The 22,875-nt window shown below is 36.0% G+C and overlaps 1 protein-coding gene across 1 annotated transcript in view; it reads left to right on the top strand.

Moving 5' to 3' along the window:
• The window catches only part of EML5 (EMAP like 5), a 92,282-nt gene that overhangs the window by 9,649 nt on the left and 59,758 nt on the right, over positions 1-22,875 (top strand). The window contains exons 2-5 of the mRNA XM_030240564.2: positions 10,193-10,352; positions 12,741-12,839; positions 13,409-13,477; positions 16,558-16,743. Coding sequence (XP_030096424.1) covers positions 10,193-10,352; positions 12,741-12,839; positions 13,409-13,477; positions 16,558-16,743 — 514 coding nt within the window. The remainder of the gene's footprint in view (positions 1-10,192; positions 10,353-12,740; positions 12,840-13,408; positions 13,478-16,557; positions 16,744-22,875) is intronic.

Genomic DNA, 22,875 nt, shown 5'->3' with positions numbered 1-22,875 from the left:
CCAATGAGATTCTGGTGTGGTATGAATTTCCCCTGGTGTAACAATGAAGCACTTCACAGAATGTTATGGATACATACAAATCACCTTCATTAGGGCACAGATTGCTCTGATTACTCCACTGGCTACAAAAGACTTCCACTTCTACAAGCAATACCCAGTATCATTATTTGCACTGCTGTTAGCTATTACATAGTAATAGTAATAGCTGGTAGCTATTACCATAGTAATAGGTAAATGCAGTGCTTTGAAAATGCAGAGCTTGGTTTGCACAAAAAAGGTCAGAATCAGCCAAGATTGCCTTAACTCTTGGGAGCAAAAGCTAGGATTGAATTTTTAAGTCAGGTTTATGATGCCTATCTTTTGTATTGCACAAGATAGAATCCACAAAGGATTCCAGTGTGTGCACCATCTGATAACACCCCTGCTACCCTGCATTTAAAGCAAGATGTCTTTGTGAGACTTCAGTTTGAAAAACAGTGTTCCTTGTTATTTTACCTAGCTGCTAGAGGATACCTGCATCATTAAATCTCCAAAGAAATACTATAGCTTTTCTTCAGAGTAGCTGTCCACAGCCCAGTTGCAAAAGACTTTCCTTTAACTGGGAATCCTCATTACTGTTGAGAAACTTCCTGCTGGACTCCTTTTCTTTTGAATAAGTTCTGGAAGATGGTGCCTGATGCTTATTTTCCCATGAAAGCCCTGGGTATTCAGATATTACTTCAGAAAATACAGTGAACAATCCTTCCAACCATTCTTCATAGGTTTCTAATTTCATTTCACTGCTTGATCTTCCAAGCTTTTTCAGAGGAATTCCTTTGTAGTGCCTGTTGCTTTGGCCTGCAGACAGGATGGATCAAGACTCATAACTGACTGCAAAGGTCAGTTTGATTACTTTGCTTTAAAAGCACATGTCCCTTAAGCAAAAAACCCCAAAAGTTCCAAAAAACACCCTAAAACCCATCCCAAAACTGAATCTTCTGGTCTAACAGCAACATCCGTCTTCTAATTGTTCAAATATTCATGGGGTCATCTTTGATAAATATTTTTAGAGGCTCCTTTTTGGGATTTGAATTCAAGAATTGGAAGAAATGTGTCCAGAGAGTGAGTGGCATAACTGAAGAGAGTAATGTCAGTGTGAACAAAATGATCAGCTCTAGAGGTACCTGCAGTAGTGCTTCCACTGATGGTTTAGCACCTTGGTGACAGGTTACATGAAGGGAAATCTTTCATTTGCCTTTTACAGTGTTGACTATAGAAAATACTACACCTTAAACTTTCTTTGGCTTCATATGAAGTATATAGATAAGATATTTGGCATGAAATTAAATGTAAATAAAATGCTTGATTCAGGGGAAAAGTTTAAGTGAAAAGAAAAGAAACTAAACTGAGGCAAAGGACCAGACCTAATAATAAAGAAAATGTGTCCAAGCTGAAAATTACATTTAGAAATTGCTCATAGTTGCGTTAAAGTCATTGTGTTCTCACAATGTTCATACATTTCACTCCTGATTACTTAATGTGTTTTTTACTTTACCCCAACTGAGAATGAAATTTGTAGATATGACATATTTTTATGACAATGTTCTAAAAGAGTGTTTTACTACTTTGATTCTTTCTATTTATGTGGTACATTTCTTGTGACTAAGTCTAGTTGGATATTTTAAAAATAACAGTGATCCTTCAATTTCCTGAACCATAGGGTAACTTGTTTCAAGAGCAAAGCTCCTCTAAATGTCAGACTGTGATAAAGGTGCATACAAATATTATATATACATGCCACTGAGGGGAAAAACCCCAAAATGTATTTAAATGTGAATTTCACTTTAAAGAAACTATGCATTTTAGTTGTGGTGGTGAGATGTCTCCATTTTATCAAGACAGCTTGCATGCAGAATGAGTGGATTAATTCTATGTTTTGGTTAGCTGACAGCAGTATAAACCTTCTCCTGACTTTTAGAACTATGCTAATCCCTGTTCCCTGCTTATAATCCCTCTACAAGAGCAAGCAAGGTGAATGATGCTTTAGCTTAGATCAAGACTAGGCATCTGACAGCATTTGGAAATTGACTGAACATTTATTGTGGTGAGTGTGACATTTTAAGTGAAAAAGCCTTCTGTAGTACTTGAGAAAATAAAATAAATATTTGAAGAACTGGTAAATGTTTTGTTTGAGTTTTTTTTTTAGATCAAGGTTGCACGTTTGATGATATTTGTGTTTTTTAGTTACAGGTTCCTCTTTTGCTTACTGTTTTTTCAATTGCTGTTTCTTCTGCCATATGAATTAATACCACAAAAATTAATAGCCTTTGAAACATTATTCAGTGATGATAATTTATAAATAATCATGATTTTGTCTTTTGGAGGTTACAACATATGTTTATGAGTGTTACATTATGTTACATTCCTCATTAGGATTAGTCAATGGATCAGTATTCTTGAGCAACTTTCAAGCAGAAGATTTGTATTTTCTTGAAAGTGTTACACATGAATGCTCTTTATCCATCTACTCCTTTTTCTTGGTTTTCAGTAATTAGGTTTGTGAGCCTACATGGGTGACATCTTTCATTGCCTACCAGCTACACGTTGACTTCCGAGTCCTTTTAATATTTTCTAGATTTCCTGTGCTTCTTTCCTGTTTTATTTCTGGTTCTGGTACCTGTGGGGATTTTGTTTGTTTTAGGAGATGGTCTTTGGTGTAAATACTTTTGTGGCCTCTATAGCATATTTATAGTTTTTTTCTAAACAAGAGTTCAGATGCTGTCCCAATTTTAAGCGGTATCCTGGTTCCTTTCACTTTTCTGGTGCCAAGTTAGATGCACCCAGAAAGTTAGATGGTCAATTTGTGATGAGTGTTAGAGAAATCCTTGACTTTTTTCTGTAGGAAAACACCTCTGTCAAACACCTGCAGAACACCTGTAGGCCTCAAAAACACCAGATTTCTTCAGGATTTCTTGGGAATATCTGCAGTGTCCAGGGCTGGCAAGATACTGTTTTCTTCTGCTCTGAAGCTCCTTTGGTTGGTAATGAAGTGCAGCCAATTGAAGCACAGAATGAATGTTGTGCTTATCTCAGCTTTTTTCAGTAGCAGCTCTGCCACTGCCTTCTTCTCACCAGTCCTTACATTAAGCCAACTGCTAATTTTGTCAGGATAGTCTTTATATATAAAAGAAGAACTTTTCAAAAATTGTCACTAGTTGTTCTGTGACTCCACTCAAATATTCAGATGATAAGTTCTTGCACGTTGAGAGATTTTCATTAATTTTTCATTTTCTCCCATAGGAGAAAAGACTGAACTGCTGTTTAATATACTTGTTCAGAAATATGAAAGAAAATAATACATTCTGTGATTTTTTTTTCTGTGTCATACTGGAAGATCTAGTATAAATTTTAAAAGTAATAGATGGAAGGTTAATCCAGTGGTTAAAAACTGTTCTAAATCTTGTAGAGAAGAAGCAAATCATAATGACTGGGTAAAGGGATGCTCAAAAGGTTTTAGTAGTAGTGGAAGATTTAGAAACAAGAAAAATTTGTATGTAAAGCAAGTATATTTATTTAAATTACAGTCAGAAGCATATCTTCCTTTGAAAAGTAACTTTTGAAATGGTCTTGGCTAAAAAATTTGGAGTAAATGCTTCTTTGACCTTAAATAATTTATTCAGTAGATTTCTAACTCAGCAATGGAATGTGCACTGAAAAATGAGTAATTTTGATTGTGATAAAAACTTTTGCTATTTAGTTTCACTTTCTAGACTGTATTTCAGTACAAAATTTATTTGAAATTAATTCTGTTCATATTTTATAGACATGTTTGTCTCAGTTTCCCCATTATTAAGTGGCTATGGCATTGTAATTTTTAGTAAAGTAGTTTGTTATTGACTGGCTAGAATGGGAAACAGACGTTTCCACTTTAAACTTTTTTTTTTTTTTTTATCTGTGATTATTTTGTAGGTTTGTATGCTTTTCACCACATGTGTTCAGGAGCAAAGGACTGCTTTCTAACTTGGTGGCTGACAAATCCTAACCAAATCATTTATTAGTACTTCCTGATTTGTTAAGAGATCTCTTTTGGGTCCTCAAATCTAGAGATCCAAAGGAGCTGAACAGCTGCACTGCCTCCTAAGTTCCTGGCAGCTGATTGCACTGTCTCCTCTCCACAGAGCTTTCACTTCTGGTTTCCTATTTCCTTTTTTTAACTCTCTCTTTTGGTTTTTTTTCCCTTGCTGCTAGTTCTAGGGGAGTCATGCTTGACACTTCATTTGTAATAATGGTTTAAATAATTGGTCAAGTCTGCATTGTCTTGTAAGGAAAGAAGGCAGTTGGTTATTTTTTTAGGTGGGATTCTTACTTATCTTCAGGGTCCAGTATGTCCCATTATTGTACCACCAGTTCTTTAATATGAATAGCTATTAAAGAATAACAGGACATTATCTTAGCAAATTTATCTCCAAATGAATCTGGAGTATATGATATTTGTAACTTTCATGTGAGAAGATTTTTTAGCTAGGAACATGTAAGTTATTTTGCTCTCTTCTTTTTCAAGGGGCATATTAGAAAATAATTTTGTTCCTCAGATTATGAAAACCTGGTGATTAAATTGTCACAATCATGTAGAATTTGTAAAAATCCAGGAACCCCACTCAGTCAATGCATGAGTTCTCCTGTTGGCATTGACAAAATCATTCATATTTGAAAAGAAGGGGAGTATCTTTATTTTTAATCAGTTTTCTAGAGATGGTGACTTATCAGAAAGCTGAAGCCAATCCCTTTCTCAGCAGTGGAGGATATGACAAAGGAAGGCAAAAATGGACATCTTCATATAGGAGCATAAGGTTCACAGAATATTTTAATCAGTTCTTATATTTGATGATTTGGGAACTTTCCATCAATGTTGCTTTAGTCACTCTCTGACTTTTTCCTTCTCTTTGAAGTACATCTGGCTTTTTATTTTTGCCCCGTCCTTGGAGTTCAGGAGCAAATAGAAGCTCAAAGCAATCTAGGAGTCTCTGGGTTGTTTATAAATGCTTCTTGTTAATCTAAAACCATTCAGATCCAATAGGAGTAAATATGGATTGTAGTGAGATAAACTGCAGCTGGGAATGACCAAGGTACAGTTTGAGTTCAGTGTCCCTGCCTCTCTTACTTTGAAGTTGGATGCTTGTGCAATGTAAGGAGGCTTCAGAAAGCTCTGTTTGACATTATTGGCTCTGGGGCAGTAACTATATGAAAGGCTGGTAGTGGTGCTCCATGATGAGCACTGCTTTGTTCTGTCTATGGAAAATAAGTGTGCTCTGACTTGATCTGTTTAAACTTTGATGAGAGATGTTTGCTGATTGCAGCTCTTTCTGCTTTAAGATCTTAAATAGTATGACAGAAATGGTTTGTAGCTTCCCCTGTTATTCTTTCTGGAAAATATGGATAAATTGCAGCAAATAAGAAAATATTCTTGAGTGTATGTAAACATGAAAATATTTTGCTTTATTTAAGCATAGAAACAATTTCACACTTAAAATTAACTCTTAATTAATAGATGTCTGAGATGCTGTTATTTTACTGCAGTATTCTTTTGTGCATTTTTACTGGCGCCCTAGTTTTATGAAGCTCAGGAGTAGTCACATGAATATATTCTTGGATTTTCATCCAATATTGTTGCTAAGGAAACATCATCTTTAATACTGTATCCTTGTCTGCAGCTTGTCTGTATTAATCAATGCCTGCTAATGCTCAGCACAAACCAAGGAAAGATGGAAAAGAATCTTAATTTCTTTTATTATCAAATAATTTATTATTGACTATTCTCCTTCAGGATCCCCTGGTGCTTCAAACCTCACACAAATTGGAGGGTCTTGTTCATGTCTCTTGTCTCAATCCATGCAGACACAACATGGACAGGTTTTATTTTTTTCATTGGCTGCCATTAGTATTTAATATAATAATCTAACATTGGTCTTGTGCAGTGCATGGGTTGGGGAATGTTGGGGGATGCTTATATATTGCTCTGAAAGGGAGAAGGAACCTTTCCTGAATGCATTAAAAAGAGGAGCTTGAATGCACTAAAGTGAGAAATACATGCCTTTTCAGTAGGCTGTTAGAACTCCACTTCTGCATTTCAGCCCAGTTTGAGTGTCTGGCTAGGGAAAGACCTGTCATTCAGACATAGTGGTGGGAGCCTCAGTTCACTACAAGTCCAGCTGTTTGGTTTGTTGCAATAGTTACAGACAAGTTTTTTTTAATTTTCTATTTCTGAACTCTTCTGAGAAGTGCCAAGTTCTAGAGTCAATTTAAAAATTCATTTGACTTAGCAGTTTGTTAGCTCAATACCTGCTTTTTTTTCACTATAAAGTTTGCATTTGGACATGTTCTTACATATGTTACATGTTGCTACTTTAGATCTAACATCTGTTGTGGAAGAGCCTGGGTCAGAAAGGCCAGAGGCAGACAAGAAGGCCTGAGGAACTTCTCATTAGGAATATCTGTTTCCTTTTCTGGACTAGCAGCAGTATCTCATTCATCAGCTTAGTCATCCTCCAAGGAGGAGGACAGAAATCAAGCTCCAGTTTACAGTCTAGCAGTGTGGGCTAGATGCAAGCACAGTTCCAGCAGTCCAACCTGGATAGGTCATACCAGCTCTCATCACCGGGATAGTAAAGGGAATTCTCTCCTTCTGAGTGCTGTAAAGGGAATATGTGTCCTTTTCTTCTGAGTGCAGAGCTTCTTATGCCACTAAGCAATCTCACTCTCCCTAAGAAAAAAAAATGCAAGAGAATATTTGTGAGGGAAAGTACCTAAGCCCACAAGTCCCTCACTAAGAGATTTGAAAGCTGCCTTTAGAGCTGAGCCATACCCATACTTTTCTGCCTGATCTCAGGAACTGAGTGGGTGAATGGCAGGCAGCTATTGCAGACACCATCCCAATAGTTGTATGATTTTGACACCTCAATAGAGGTGTGTTGGAGATCATACCCAGAGTATCCAGAGAGAGCTTGAACTCATTGTTTGATCCTGTTAGCTGCATCACACCACAAGTTCCTATGGTCTGTGTATGGAAAGTATTTATTGTTATTTATTTCTGGGCACCCATTCCAGCTAAGCTCTTTCTGTCTGCACTAGGAAGCTATTTAAAGTGTTTTGCTCAGGACTGTTCTAGCAGTGAGCATTCTCAAGTATGAGACTTGTATTGATGCTTCTGCTCTAGAGCTTAGATCAAGATACTGAGTTTTTGTATTGATTGCTATGCTTATAGGGATTGCTTGATCACTCACAGTCCAATGAAAGAACTGAAAAGAGTCGTCATATTGTGTAAAATTGGAATCTAATCCTTGGCTTTTCATGAGGACCCAAAATTTTCAAATCCGTAATTCTGCATGGTTCCCCATGGGATTAATACTAGCCAAGACTTGGTTATTAAGGAAAAACATTGTCTTATCATTCATGTCTCATATCAAAATAATGTAAATATGTGTAGTAGTTACTTTGGTTAGTGTTGGTAACAGAAATAGTAGTCCCTTGACTTTTTCCATGCTTCTCTTTTTAATCTGCTCTGATAGCCTGGGAGATAGAATACCTACAGGTAACACTTAAATTTGTCCTTCACTCCTTGGTCTCTAAGAAAAGATGTGGAAAGGTATTTTTAAATAGGTGTTTCTTCAGCCACTGCTAACAGCTTTGCTAAATAGTTTCCCTGAAACTCACCATATTTGCATTTCTTTAAAGAGCTTGCTGTCTTAAAATATTTGTTGTACATTTATTTTCTTCTTCTTTCAATGAATGTCTAGAAAAGTTATTAGCAGTTTACTATATCCCATATCAAGGCAGAATTTTAGCTCAGTTGTTTAAGCCAGTATTTTGTATTATGATGTAGAAAGAACTAATACTGTGATACTGCTGCTATTGTTATTTGCCATTTATTAATTAGAAATAGAGGAAATCTTCTCTGAATTCACCTAATATTCTTTGAATGAAATTAGTTGGAGTGCTTGGGCTGAGGACAATGTTCTCGTTTCCCTTGATAGTGCCTTCAGCATTGTCCCTACCATCTCTGGTGTCTTGTTTCTCTAAAGACTCTGAGCTTCAGTTAAAAATATACAGAACTAATTTTTGATTGCTATAAATTGTTCTGTCAGGTGTGGTGTGGGGGTGCTTTTGCATGAATGTGTGTCCATACACATACAGTGAATGTTTTGTTGTACTTGTGGTGTGGTTTTTGCTTGTCTAAAAATGCAACTTATAGCACAGAACTGCTGGGTTTTTCCTATTTTTCTCTTTTTTCTTGCTTATTCTTTTCACTTGCTTTTCCAAATTTCTTTATTGTCCATTTGGTCTAATTGCTCCCTTTCTGTGGTGCCATTCTAAAAAAATAGATCATTTTGGATGCAGCATTTTCTCTCCCTCCAGATGCTTTTCCTTTGTCCTGTGAGTACACCGTCTGCCTTTGTGTGCCCTGGGAGATGTGCAGGTGTTAGTCAGGATTAGGTGGCAGAACTGAATTGAAATGTGGTTAAGTTTTGCTGCCAGCTCCTTTCTGCAATGTTTTTCAGTTGTGAAGTTGCCCTGTCAAAAAAACGAAAAGGGAAGAGCTAAAGAAACATCTCGAAGTGCTGTGAAGCAAAGTGGGGAAATATTGGTTACTTTATTCTGGTGCTGAGGGTAACAGGGAGTAGCCAAGAGCAGATATTCCCATAGCAAAATGGAAAGGTTCAGGGTTTTTTACCTTTTCACCCTTGAAGTTAGGAATTCTGCTCAGTTTTGCATGTGGATTTCATCAAGTAATATCAACAAACTGAAGTGCTATTTTAAAACAGAAAAATATGGAAGTGTATTGTGTACTGTATTTAACTTCATAAAATATTAAGTGTCTTCTAATGTGATTTCCTCTTGCTCTTTCTGTATATAGAAAATGCATACATCTTTTGAATCAGAAGATTTTTCTGGTAATTTCCTGGTTAGCTTTACCCTTGCTGTTTTTGTTTATATTTATGGAATTCCCTGTCTCCACCCTATGAAATTTACTCATCAAAACCTGTCTTCAAGTTAAAGGTCATCTTACCTTTGCAAAGTGCTCAACCTTTCTCCCTCCCAAATAATTTTGAGAAGATAAATATACATACTGTGTGTTGTTAGTGATTCTGTCCACCACTCTCTCAAGATCATTCATTAACCTGGCATACCCAGGCTAGGAAATATTTTAGCCAAATTAAACAGCCAGCTTTGGAAATTGTCTTCCTGACTTCTGTGTGGCATTTCTACATCATTGTGGACTGCTGTACCTACTATGTGTGAAGTGTGATCAAGTAGTTTGTCTGGTTTTCTGTTAGAATATATTCTTACTTTTCTGTATTATGAAATCTGAGTCCTCAGACCCCATGTTCTCCCATACAGCTTGCTGGGATAAACAAAACAAAGAAATGTGTCATCCTTGCTGACTAGGATGTTTTCTAGCTCGGTCCCAGATTTAGCAAAACAGTTCTGATGAACCTCAAGTGCACTCTGGAAGACTGAAATACAATCTGTAATAAAATTCTGTACAGTACTAGAAATGTGGAGGGTTAATAATTATTCAAACCCAGCTATTCCTGATTGTTCTATATTAAAATGAAGACATTTAAGATAATCTTAATTGCTCTGAAGTTCAGTCATCTGAAGTGCAGTCATTGCCTCTAGCCCAAGCTAGTTGGGCTTTGGGTGCCTGTGTAATTAGCAGAGAGACAGCTCCAGAAAGCTGTCCTCCCATAAAAAGGACATCAAATGCTGTGTGGAATAAAGAACTTCTGGAGATGTGCATCTCTCTGCGTTGATGATTGATGTGTAGATAGTTAAACACCAACTTCTGTTTTCCATTGTTTGTGGTTTTGACTTTTAAGAAGTATAAAGAGAGGAAAAGAAGTATTTCTTTCAGTGCATGAAAATCTGGCCAAATGTAGTAAATACTTTTGTAACAGAGGATTATTGACTATTTTGAAGCTAATTTAAACGTAGAAGGCTTTTGAAGGCTAAATTCAAGAAAGATGTTGGTATGTATTATATTTAGAATTTCACATCTACTGTGGAATCTGTGATATAAAATGACTTTTTATTATCTAGTGTAGGAAAATATTGTAAAAGAATTTTTAAGGAAAAAAAATAATGCAACTAACTAGGCAAATACCAAAGTTTCATGCAGAAATATTTTATATCTTTTTTTTTTTTTTTTTGGCAGCCTTGCTTTGCACCCCGAACGTGTGTTGGTGGCAACAGGTCAAGTTGGGAAGGAGCCATACATCTGTGTGTGGGATTCATACACTGTGCAAACTGTTTCTGTCCTGAAAGACATTCACACCCATGGCATAGCTTGCTTGGCCTTTGATTTAGATGGTCAGGTATGTAATTAATATTCTTTTTTCAAACACTCGATTAAATTGTTTATCTATTAGAAATCTTGTCACATAGTTTTTCTTTAAAAAAGGCAGGTTATTGTCTCAGGTTCTATCTGCTTATCCTCAAGTTGAGGAAGATCAAGTTGCGTTACTAATGAATGACAAATATTTACATTTGGCAAGAAAATGATAACTTCAAAATCTTTTTGAATGGAGATGAGGTGGTAGGGAGGTTCTTGTGGTCTGTGAGCCAGAGTTCAGAGTTAGACCAAATGACTGGAGACTGTGGACTTCCCCTGTGCAGGGGTATGTCTTGTGCCTAGAGTGTGGTAGTCCTGTTGTGCTACTCACCTTGGACTCCTTCAGGCAGCATCGCCTTCTCTGCCATGCATTTTGCATTCACTGGTGGCTCCCCACATTTTGATTGTTTGTTCAGACTCATGTATCCTGTATCTGAGTCAAGAAAAAGGTTTCATTGGATTATAATTTTGCTGCTTTTGAACATTTTCTGAGTAGTAAATTGGTTCTCAGAGCTGCTACCTATAAGGGAGATTTGTTTTTACCAGACACTAGCTCCTCTGAGTAAAGAGGCTTTCTTGACTGATGCATTGGAAATGGAAAATGTAATGGTTATATTTACGTGTTAGGTAGCAGCTGAAAAGGTATTAGCTGAGAAAATCCTTTCTGGAGATGTGCTTTCCTGGTCTGTGAAACACTTCTTTCCTTCCCACTCAGCCTTGCAATGTGACACTCAGATTTAGCTGTACCCTCAGCTCCTTTGGCTTGCTAAAAAGGACAATGTCTGTTAGATACTGCTGTTTCCTAAGTGAGGATGTATTGCAGAGACCATTGGGAGAATATCAAATGGAGCTGTGTTGAACACAAGAGGATAGCCTACCTGTAGCTTGTTTCTGTTAAAACATGTTGTAATTGTTGTAGAAAAGTTCTGAGACTGTTGAAATGACCTCTCACTGTTTGGGCAGTCAGCTTCTTTCTAGAACATCATTTCTACTTCACAGCAATATCTTTTCTCTTCATTGTTCTTGTTGTGTCACTCCCTCACGTGAATGGTCTTCACAATTTAAGGTTAAGATACATCAAATTAGGATTGAAATACCCTGAGTTTTCAAAGATGGAATAGAAAGGTTAGATTTTGAAGTATTAATAAATTGGAAGCATGGATAGAAATTTTATTTAACTTGTTTATTTTTCTTCTCATAATCCTGGAGTTTTTCAGACAGTAAAGGAATTGTGTTATTTGGAATAGGTTTCTGTCTTTGGGAAAAGAGATTCTGACTCAAGTTTGGAGTTTGTTTTTGCTTTTATAAACTCACTTAGATAATCTATGTAGAAATTGAAGCTGAATTTGTATTTAATGTTTGTAAGTACTAACTGCTGAAGAGTGAAAAAAGCTTTGCCCAAAAGATTTGAAAAAATTTCATCTATCAACATAAAGATAGCACAATTCATGCAAAAATGAAACAAAATTACTAATTTTCTTTAAAAATTAAGCCAAATCACTTAGCTTCTTTGTTTTTTTAAAATAATTCAATCCTCTTAGTCTTTCTATTGAGAATTTCTATAGGAAAAATAGCATTTTGACTGGTTAACAGATACAATATGAGTGGCTGATTTAGTCAAACATTTATTTGTCAAGAAATCTGTGCAAGGTGTCTTCACAGTCAAGACAAGACAGGCTACAAAGCAGAGGAAGATCTCAAAGTTTTATTTTTCCTGATTTTTCGGAATAATCTTTTTGTCTATCCTATTTTAGCAGTGTAAATGGCTTCAAGCTCTTTCTGAATAATAAAGACTTCATAAAATTACATTTAGGGCCTTTTTAATTCTGGTTTGAGAAATGAGTAAATATTTCTTTCAAATCCTATGTGTCTGGAAGAATCAAGCAAAAGACTTTTAAAGCATTTAATTGTTTTTGATTTTTTTTTTTGTTTTCAAGGAGATTGCAGAAAATATATTTTCTTTGTGTCTCTTGAACTTAGAAAATAAATCCTAAATTCTGCAAGTTACGTGTAATTAAAGGTAAACACATACAGTTTCATTAAGTTCAGTGATTATTCCTTTTTTTGCAAATGTCTCCTGACCACAGCTTGCCATGTGTGCTATATATAATTATATATATATTAATCTTTATAAATCAGAAATATTTTGTTATATGAGAAGAACTTTATGGTCATGATGTTGTACCTGAAAAGGTCCATCTTATATAAGCTTTGGTGTAAGATACAGCTTGTGTTTTCTTCTATATCAAAATGGAGCTATTGCTTCTATCTCAAATATGTTACACATTTTTTGATACTCATTCAAAATAATTACTTTAGATTTCAGTAATATACTGAGTTATTTTTATTTGTTTAATTTGGACACTTTTAGCGTTTGGTCTCGGTTGGTTTGGATTCGAAAAACACAGTTTGTGTATGGGACTGGAGAAAAGGAAAATTGTTATCAATGGCTCCTGGCCATACAGACAGAGTAAGTACAACTAAATTGTCTGAGCATCAGTGTCATTTTAGTTTGTTAAACCATGGCTGTATATATGTGCTAGACCTATGTCTGAAAAAAACCCATTTGGTTTTAGAAACTGAATTTGCCTCGAGGTTGATATGCATAAAGACCTGAAGACATTTAAGATGTGTGCATTTATTTCTAGAATAAAATGTGTAACTCAATATTTATTTGTATATGGTTTGTTGGGACTGAAAACATGTAGGAGAAGTGCATAATTAATGCACTTCTTAGACCCTAATCCCCATATGGGAAATCAAAATGCAAATAATTGCTTAAATTTTTCTAGTCTGTAAATGAACCTTAATGTTGTTTTATCATATGATTTAATTACTCTAGGGGAAAAAAAAACCCAGAACTATATTGGGTATATATTGAAATTTCAGTGTGGAATGAGAGGATAAAAATGTCTTTCCAATAGATCCATTTAAAGCATTTCAGATTCCCTGTTAATTTGCTAGAAGTTTTTACTGCTTTTACTGTCCTGTGCTAGAAAGGCTGTCTCTGCTAACATCCTTTGGGCTTTTTTTGTGCAGATATTTGATATTTCTTGGGATTTATACCAGCCAAACAAGCTCGTCAGCTGTGGTGTAAAACACATCAAGGTAATGAAATAACTCTTCATTTATAAAATATTTAAGCTGCAGTAATGTATGCTCTATAAAATGCATAAAAATAGAATCTAAAAGGAATATAGAATGATAATATGGAAGGTCTTGTGTAAGAACAATATTAGTTCTTAGAACTGCAATCATGAATCACCCCTGACTACACTAGATACGTTAAAAGATCTGAATAGTGAAAAACAGACCCTCTCTGCTCCAAGACTTCCTGCCCTGGCAGAAGTAATGTGGTAGGAATGCAACAGTTGTCAGTAGCATTGTATGTAATGACTGTAATATAATTTAAAATTTAGGTTCTCTAAAACATGCTTGAAATTCAGAGTGGTGTAAGACAGGATGCACACTTTTAAGGTGACTCCAGATACTCAAGTTTCTGAATCTTGGACAATGAATGAATGAATTGCTGCACTACAGAGGTGAAATGAATTGAAAAACCATTTTTTGCCATTTAGAGACGGCATGGGGAGACAGTGAAAGAGAAAGGAAGAGAAGCAGCGTTTTCTTTCCTTTTAATTATTTTCCCTGCTGGTATTCATACCTTTGTCATTTGGAGCATTCTGTACCTCTTACAGGATTCATAATTTGGACAATTCATGTACTTTTCAAGCATGCTCTATTTGATCCATGTAGCAACTTCTGTGCAGAAAGAAATTTTTTTTCAGGTGTAACTTTGTCAGCAGGATTATCAGTGATCAGGAACTGTGTTTCACATCAGTCAAACATCTCTGTCTTCTCCCATGCACGGTTTTCTGTGTTACCACATCAGAGCAGCAGATGGCAGCTTGAAAGTTCTGTATTGCTGTTGTGTGGAGGTTCCCATGGTGAGGAAAATATGTTGCATTTTATACAATGAACTTGTAGAGTAATATGTGCTAATGGCCTACAGGAAAAAGTCTTAAATCTCTTGGCTAGATTGCATAAGTCTGATTTGGCGTGCAAGTGTTTAGCATGTCAATTACAGAATTCCATGAATTTGTTCAATAATGATCTTTTTTTTTCTACTTATCTAAGAGGACCTTTATGCCAATAGTGAGCTAGTATTTGCCAGCAGTGATTTAGTATATTTAAGATGGCTTTATGATGTCAAAACATATCTATCTAGATAAGCAAAACTTTGAGCAACTTTTAAAGCTCTACAAAGCCTTTCTAAATAGAAGCATTATTTTTAAAATAACTCTGGGAAACCAGTATGGAAAATCAGAATTCTAAGAGGTATTTAAACATTTGGATCAGGCAAGAGATTGTTGTTGATGTGTGTGGTTTTTTTAAACCACACCTTCTTGTTCTTTCGGATATCAAGAATTACTTTCATGTTTTTCATACTAATGTATTTTTCTCAGATGATATTTTATGCAAATTGTAATAGTATTTAATCAAGTTATGTAGCTAATTCCATGTGAGCTGATATTGAGGAATTACTTTTGTTAGATACATCATCCACTTTCACATTGGAGCTAGGTGTTCGATTTATGCAGTGACTGTGTAGTTGCTTCTGCAGCAACAGGGTCTATGTCCTGAAATCTGTACTTTAGTTAAAAAATATACTGTCATGGCTTCACCCTAGCCAACAGCTAAGCCTAAACCAGGTGCTCCCTTACTCCACCACTAGCAGGACTAGGGAGAGAATTGAAGGGTAAAAGCTGGAAAGCTCCTGGGTTGAGGTAAAGACAGTTTAATAGAGAAAGCAAAACCTGCACATGTGAGCAAATACTCCCCCTCAAATACTCCCCCACTTCTTCCCCTCACTTTGCTCTGAGCATGATGCCTTTTGATCTGGAACAAGCCTTTGGTCACTTGGGGTCATCTCTCCCAGCTGTGTCTCTTCCCAACCTCCCATGCACCCCCAGCTCCTCACCAGTACTGCAGTAGGTAAGCAGAAGAGCCCCTGGCTGTGCAAGCCCTGCTCAGCAGTAACAAAACCATCTCTGTATTATCAGCATTGTGTTCAGCCAAATCCAAAACACAGCTCCATACCAGACATTGTGGAGAAAATTAACTATCCCAGCCCAAACCAGCACAACTAGTCAAGATGCTGGGATTTGTCTAATCAGTACTGGTAAATTCTGCTTATTTCTGAATTACAGTATTGCAGGTACAAAATCTATTAATGGTAATGTCTTACATTATCCCATAATTATTGGAGTCTGTTCAGAATTTTGAATTGATTATTGGTAACAATGCCTTGCTGTGAAATACAGTTCCCTAAACACATATGCAGGAAACTCTGTATGCTGAGACAATGTAAGAGTAACCTGCCAGCAGTGATGTTTTCATGTTTTACATTGGATTACTTCAGCAGCTTCACTTTCCAGTGCACATTTACATGTTTGAACAGGAGGGTTTGAAAGCAAGTGCTTCTTGTTTGCAGAGATCTCAGAGACTACAGTGTTTGTCTGGAGACTTAGCTGGCAAGTATCGTTTTCTGACAAGAGATTTTGCCTGTCTTTAATCCAGGATTCATTGGTAGATGTTGGGTGACCTAGGAGGGAATTCACACTTGTGGGATTGCTGCAATTAACACACAAATGGTTTATTAGAAAGTTCTTAAAAATCTCTGCCTCAGATGGCTACTCTGTGTGATCCATGGTTCTGATGAGAAATACATCTGCAAAAAACCCAGCTGCCTTCAAACAGAGCAAATAGAGTCTTATCAGAAATCACATGCTTAGGTGGCATCTTTAAATGTAAAAAGTAACATAAAGTACAAATACACCATTGTGAGCATAAAAGTCTTACATCAAAGAAAGATAAGAGAATTCTATTATGAAATGCTTTTTGAAAATAACTGAAAATACAACTGACACAAATTATTATTTGAAAGAATTTTAGTTTAATTTAATATTGATATCCCAAAATTGCTTCCTGACTACTCTGCTATGATGATTTTATGGGAAGATAAAGTTGGTTAATAACATAAAACACTGTTAAACTGGAGAACAAAGGCATGGAAAAGGGGGTGGATGGTGATGCCTTTTGCAGGCAAGGTACTTCTCTTTCAGATGTACGTATTAAATTATAAGGTATTAGCAAAATAGCCATTTCTAAATCACTTCATGTTGCAGTTCTGGAGCTTGTGTGGCAATTCCTTGACACCAAAACGTGGTGTCTTTGGCAAGACTGGTGATCTCCAGACTATCTTGTGCCTGGCCTGTGCGAGGGACGAGGTGACGTATTCGGGTGCGCTGAACGGAGATATTTATGTGTGGAAGGGAATCAACCTCGTCAGGACAATACAGGGAGCCCATGCTGTAAGTAACCCTTCCTAAATTATTGCTGAATGTTAAATAGATTTCTGAAAAGCCAGAAAGAGCAATGTGAGGTCACCTTGCCTGTGCCCCTAAATGGTTTCAATGATACTCAGGATGTCACACTGGAATATGTTTTTGGAACAGTATACAGATTTGAAAAGTGAAGACATGCCAGTGAAAGTTTAAGAAAAATTTTCCAAAGTGCTTGGTAATATCCTGTTTTAATTGAAAACTTTAATATGAATATAAAGTGATTGTTTAATATGAATATAAAATGATTATAATTTTGCTATTCAGGTTTTAATTACATTTTCCATGTTACTTTAAAGCATATGGGTTTGTGATTAAAATAGGCAGCAAAAATCCCCACTTTTTGGTTTGCATTCTGATTTGTGCATGCAAAACTGTGAAAATCCTCATTACTTCTCATTTGATATTATGCAGTATTTGACTTCTAATTGTCCAAGTATCACTTAAAAACAAAGCCAGCCAGGTTCTGGTTGGTTTAACTTATGAAGCATGAAACTGCTAAGGTCAGTTTATTAAGCTACATGATTTTCTGGTTGAATGTTAATTTTTGTTTTGAAAAGCATTGTACCTTCTTGATAATATTTGAAGTTCCAATCTTTCACAAAAACCAAGCATATGAGTTCTGATATTGCAGCTTCAAAATTCTAGATATAAATTAATAACAGTTAATGGTTTTTGCTTGTAAGAATGTGTTTGTTTTAACTGGCCTGTTGGGCTGGGTGGCCTGGTGTTTGTGAATGAAGTAGAAGAATCACTGTTTGATTCAATTAGGTGGAGTGGAGGGGATGAAGTGATGAATGTTATGTGTGTGGGAGAGGTTGCAGTCAGTTGTGGTAAGCAGACTCTTGGTTTACCAAAGATTCAGAAATACACATTCAGGATGATTGCAGCTTGTTGAATGAACTAATAATTCAAAAGTGATTGGAGTGCTTGTTCTGTCAGTTGTATAATGACACTGTCTCTGGTTATGAGCAAAGATAAAGTTATGAAGAACATCTGTGTGTGAAATGGATCCTAGACTATATTTTACATTTGAAATTTCTTTATCTACAACGAAGTGTATGTATATAAATAAAAAAAAAATATAGATTTACCCAGACAATCATATTGTCCTGTATGCATCTGTGGAAATATAAAATGTATTCAAGAGGGCCCAAATTATGAATCAGGAAGTATGAGGGGGTATTTACAGTGTGGAGTTATTCTTCCTCTATAACTTCAGATCTGGTTTCAATCTTCATAATAAGTGTTCAATAGTGTTCTGTTCTTTTCTGTGTTTTCCTGAGATGATTGGACATTGCATATGCAGATCTCAATTCCCAGAGGAAAGAGTGTACCTCTTTCAGTCTCCTGCTGAAAACTGATGCCAAAATATTCTCTGTTGGTGCTGTAGGAAACAGCTGTCCTGCATATTAACATACTTGTTACTTGGACTATTTAGACTTACAACAGTTTATTTCTCAGAATAATGCTGTGCTTTTCAGCTGTTTGAGTATGAAATGACAACTGATAAATGTAAGATGATGAGAGCTTGTTGCTCCATTCCATTATGTGCTGTGTCAGTTCTGAGTTGACCATAAGATCAAATTTGAAGTGCAGTAACATCCTTATCTTCAGTAACATCAATGGACAGAGCTCAGGTGACCTTGGAGTAGGTCTCATCTAGCCTTCTATTTTTGGCTCTGTCATCTAGGCTCAATGGAATTGTACTTTGCAGTTCTGAAAATTAAGTAGGAACACTAGTTCATGTATTTGAAATTCATTTTTACAAGAGATTAGAGTCACTACAAATCTCACAGATTTTAGGGGAAAAAAAACCCCAATAAAATATGGAAACTTCTTTCCAACAAAATGAAGCCTTGTTTTTCAATTAAAAATTACCTTAAAGGATAATATTGACAGACTAATCTAAGCCCAACATATGGAAACTTGGAATGACAGTATCTCTTCAGCCATACTAAAATATTATCATGATATATTTTGTGGCTAATTAATTTAATCAATTAATGTACTTAATTTTATAAAGGATAAATTATGTCCTTCTTGTCCAAAGGAAATGCATGTGTAAACAACAAGATTTATGGTGTATGTCTATTGTTGGAGGGACTGTGCACTGTGGTAGGGCATTGATACAAATTTCTCTTCAGTGTGCTAGTGATAGAATTGTCATCCCTGCATACCTGTTCATCATCCTGCATCATTACTCCTCAACAGGTGTGACATAAACTGCAATCTCACTGAAGGAAGATGTCTCATTATTTTCAAAAATACCATTCTTTTCTTGCAGCATAGCCAGCAGATATTTGAGATACTGGAAAACAGTTTCTAAAGCATGTTAGTGATGTGGAGAAATAGTCCAGCCACAGATTTATTAAGTTATTATTAAGACATTGTCTGCATTAATATAGAAAACCTGTTCTTTTCAAAGGTTGGTTCTCTTTGTTGTGGTTGCCTTAGCTGAAAAAGCATTTTTCATTTTAAGAATAATTCAATGTGAAAAATAAGGCATGGTCTCCCAGTAGGAGCAACGAACGAAACAGCAACTTTAGCATTAACAAACAAAATAAGAATTCTTAATTCAGACAGATTATCTGTTTTCTGTCATAGCAATACTAACAGAGAGGAAAGTAGAGTTTCCTGCAGATTTCCATCTGAATTTGAGTAGAAACAAGAAGTTGAAAGCACATAAGTTAAGAGTTGGAAGAGGATCAGGAGTTCACTTAAACTAGAAATAGGAATGAAAAGTAGGAAAAGATGGAAATAAGCAGGGTTTAGGAGTAAAGGCACAGAGTTCATGTGCAGGAGACAATGGATAACAATGGGAAAATTCAATTCTAGATTTGCCTCCTAAATAATAATCTTAGTAATGAAAATTTTAAAGGGGAGAAAGAAAACAATAACATGAAAGCATGTGTAAATTCACTGGCAATGGTAATGCTCCATGAGGTTACTTGTAGGTGATGGATCTGGCTTTGGAAAGTTAATAAATACCTTGACTAATAAAAAATAAAATTAATAGTTGTCTCATTTGTGTACCAGTGCAAAGAACTGATTATAGAATCTTCCACTTACCGTCTTATATGTTTTAAATTCAAGGTATTCCATGACTATTAAGATATGTACAAGATGTTACTTGGATATTAAAACAAAATTGTATGCTTAGTTAAAACACTGTATGTTTTAAAGATTCTTGTGTGCCATGCTTTTGCCTTGCACAGTAAATGTACATAAGACGCTTTCTCAGCAGATGAATAATTAATTTTGAGATAGTCTTTCAGAGGTACACATTAAAGTTGTGTGGATTGATGTCAGAAACTGAGGTTAAATAACAAGCTTGAGGTTAAATAACAGGCACTCTGTTAAAACCATTGCACGCCTATGTCAGTGTGCTGGATACTAATTAAATATAGATGGAAGCAATATAATGAACTTAAATGAATGGTTTTAAACTGGTGTCATGTACCAACACCATGACCATTAAGTCATGCAGTATTTTCTCCTGCTGCTTAGACTAGTCATTGGTTTCAAAGGAAACTGTCCACTTCTAGCCAATTGGAGGACAAGTATTTTAATTTTTTATAGTAATATGCACATTTTTAAGTTGTTTTCTGGATGATTTGTTGGACAGGAAGATCACATTTCCCAGCAGTGTCTCTCCTCTGCAAACTCACTGACACCTATCTTCAATGTTTGCAATCTGTTTCCTTACTGTGCCGTATGTGCTGGGAGTGACAATGTGTCAGGGTGAGTGCCCAGCATGGGTGTGGCTTTACGTTTCTGTGTCCTGTAGGGTACCTGGGAGTAAAAAGGAAGCACTGGAGTTGTTTTTGTGTTGGCATAGTGTCTCTGTTCTCCTTGTTGCTCAGTAGTAGTCAGTTGCTCCTAAGTTTCCATCTGATCTTCCAAGCTTGGTTCTAATTATAGCTAGCTGCAGTCGTCATGTGTTTTAGGAATTGCATAGTCAGAGTTAGAGGGGTGGATTTTATACAAATAACTGCATTTAGATAAACTTACACTTGATTTTTGCACACTGGGGGCAAGATAGGTCCAGCAGCAGTAAAAAACCATAAACTGCTTCAGTATTGGAAACTTCTTGGATTCAAGTCGTGGCTAAGTATTCTTGCAGGAGGAATCATCTTTGTCAAATTCTTCTGTACTTCTCCAGCTTTCCACTATAAATTCTGGTAGATCTGGACATTTATTTTTTTATTTGCTCTCATTCAACTACTTTTTTTCCTTAAATTTGAGGGAACACCGATGTGATACCAGCTGGTTATACTGGAAAAACAGGAAATATTCAGCATTCTGAGAAAATGTTGATCGATTTGAGCTATTATTTCCAGAATTTTCACGTTCAATGAAGAATTTGTAAATGAAGAATGCAGGCTGTAAGCCAAGCTTCATAAGTTTCAAGATGGAAGTCTTTGATTTACACCTTTTATTTTCATTCAGAAGCACAGTCTTAGTGGCTCACATTCAATTGGATCCAGCAAAGTCAGTCCAATTGTTTGCCTTTCATTACTGCTAGGGGGTTTTTAAACATCAAGAAATAAATTATGTTGATTACAATTTCAGGCTGAAGGATTAAAGAAGCACGAAGACTGCAAAGTTGATTTGCATTAACAATCTTGTCAGTTTTTAAAAGGAAGGATTTAGAGGAGGATTTACTGGCCAAGCTACCCCAGTAAAGAATCTGTCTTTTCCCCTTTAAGTATGAGCCTAACAATTATATGAAATGTGGCAAAGATCAGATTTCCCATTAGATATTACAGTCCCCATTAATGAGGGGCATTTTTATAGTTTTCATCTCGTTCTCTAATTCCAGTGGCACAAAGACTGCAATGAGAATGTCCTATTGCATTTCAAGAGATTGAGCAAGCACATCTGCCAAATCTCCTTGACAACCACTATGTCCTTTTCAAGATAAGGATATTCTGTGGAATGGAAAACAGATTAATGCTGGATCCACTTGATTTTATCTTCTGAGCATTCCGCCAGCTCCCACATTGCCAAATGTCTGATTATTTTTTTAATGCTGACTAATTAAATAATGGATTTTGGAAAGAGTTAATTAGAGAAAATAAAATAATTCTATTATCAAGATTGCATTCCAAAAAGAGCTTTAAAAGACTTAAACTTGAACAGAATTCAGCATAAGCTACAAAATGAGCTGAAATTCCTCTAGACTTACATTTATTCCATGGCACCTAGAATCACGGAATCACTGAGGTTGGAAAAGGCCTCCAAGATTAGAGTCCAGTTGTTAACCTGGCACTGCTATGTTCACCACTAAACCCTACCCACAACTATCACATTCCACCTGTTTTTGAACACTTCCAGGGATTATCCCTCTAGGACTTCCCTGGGCAGCCTGTTCCAATACCTGGCAACCTTTTTGGTGAAGAAATGTTTGCTAATATCCAATCTAAACCTTTACTGGTGCAGCTTGAGGCCATTTCCTCTCATCCTGTCACTTGTTACCTGGAAGAAGAGACCAACCCCCACCTGGCTACAGCCTCCTATCAGGCATTTATAGGGAATGATAAGGTCTCCCCTGAGCCTCCTTTTCTCCCGGCTAAACACCCCCAGCTCCCTCAGCTGCTCCTCATAAGACTTCTGCTCACAATAGTAAAGGTTAATACAGTAAAACAGATGGACACACATGGAGAAAAACAAATACAGTTTGTGCTGTATTTTCAAAAATCTCTAGGCTCTTAAAGAAACAGAAGATTTTCAAGATGTTAGAGATAATGAGAATTAGACTTCTAATCTGCTTATGACTTAAAAATTACACTACATTTCTGTTCATACACCTACTGCTCCTGAACTTGTGGCTTGTCATAAAAGTCTCTTTCTTGAGTGTGGACATGACATGCCAAAAAATTTGAAGTTCTGTCACCCAAGTCTTTCATTTTTCATTGTCATTTGGCATTCCAGTAGGCTTCTTTTTTTTTTTTGTGAGATTTCTTTTTTTGTAACATGAAAAATTTTATCCTGATGCTAGAGAAGCAAATACAATCCATATTCCATTATGAACAGTCCCTGATGATATTTTTCTTAGTTATAATTTAAGAAGAAAAAGCATATTGGTAGGAGATAATA

This window comes from Serinus canaria, chromosome 5 (genome assembly GCF_022539315.1).
Source record: "Serinus canaria isolate serCan28SL12 chromosome 5, serCan2020, whole genome shotgun sequence".
Classification (NCBI taxonomy): Eukaryota; Metazoa; Chordata; class Aves; order Passeriformes; family Fringillidae; genus Serinus; species Serinus canaria.
The sequence above is the reverse complement of the archived record's forward strand: the minus strand, read 5'-3'. Positions and strand labels throughout refer to the sequence as shown.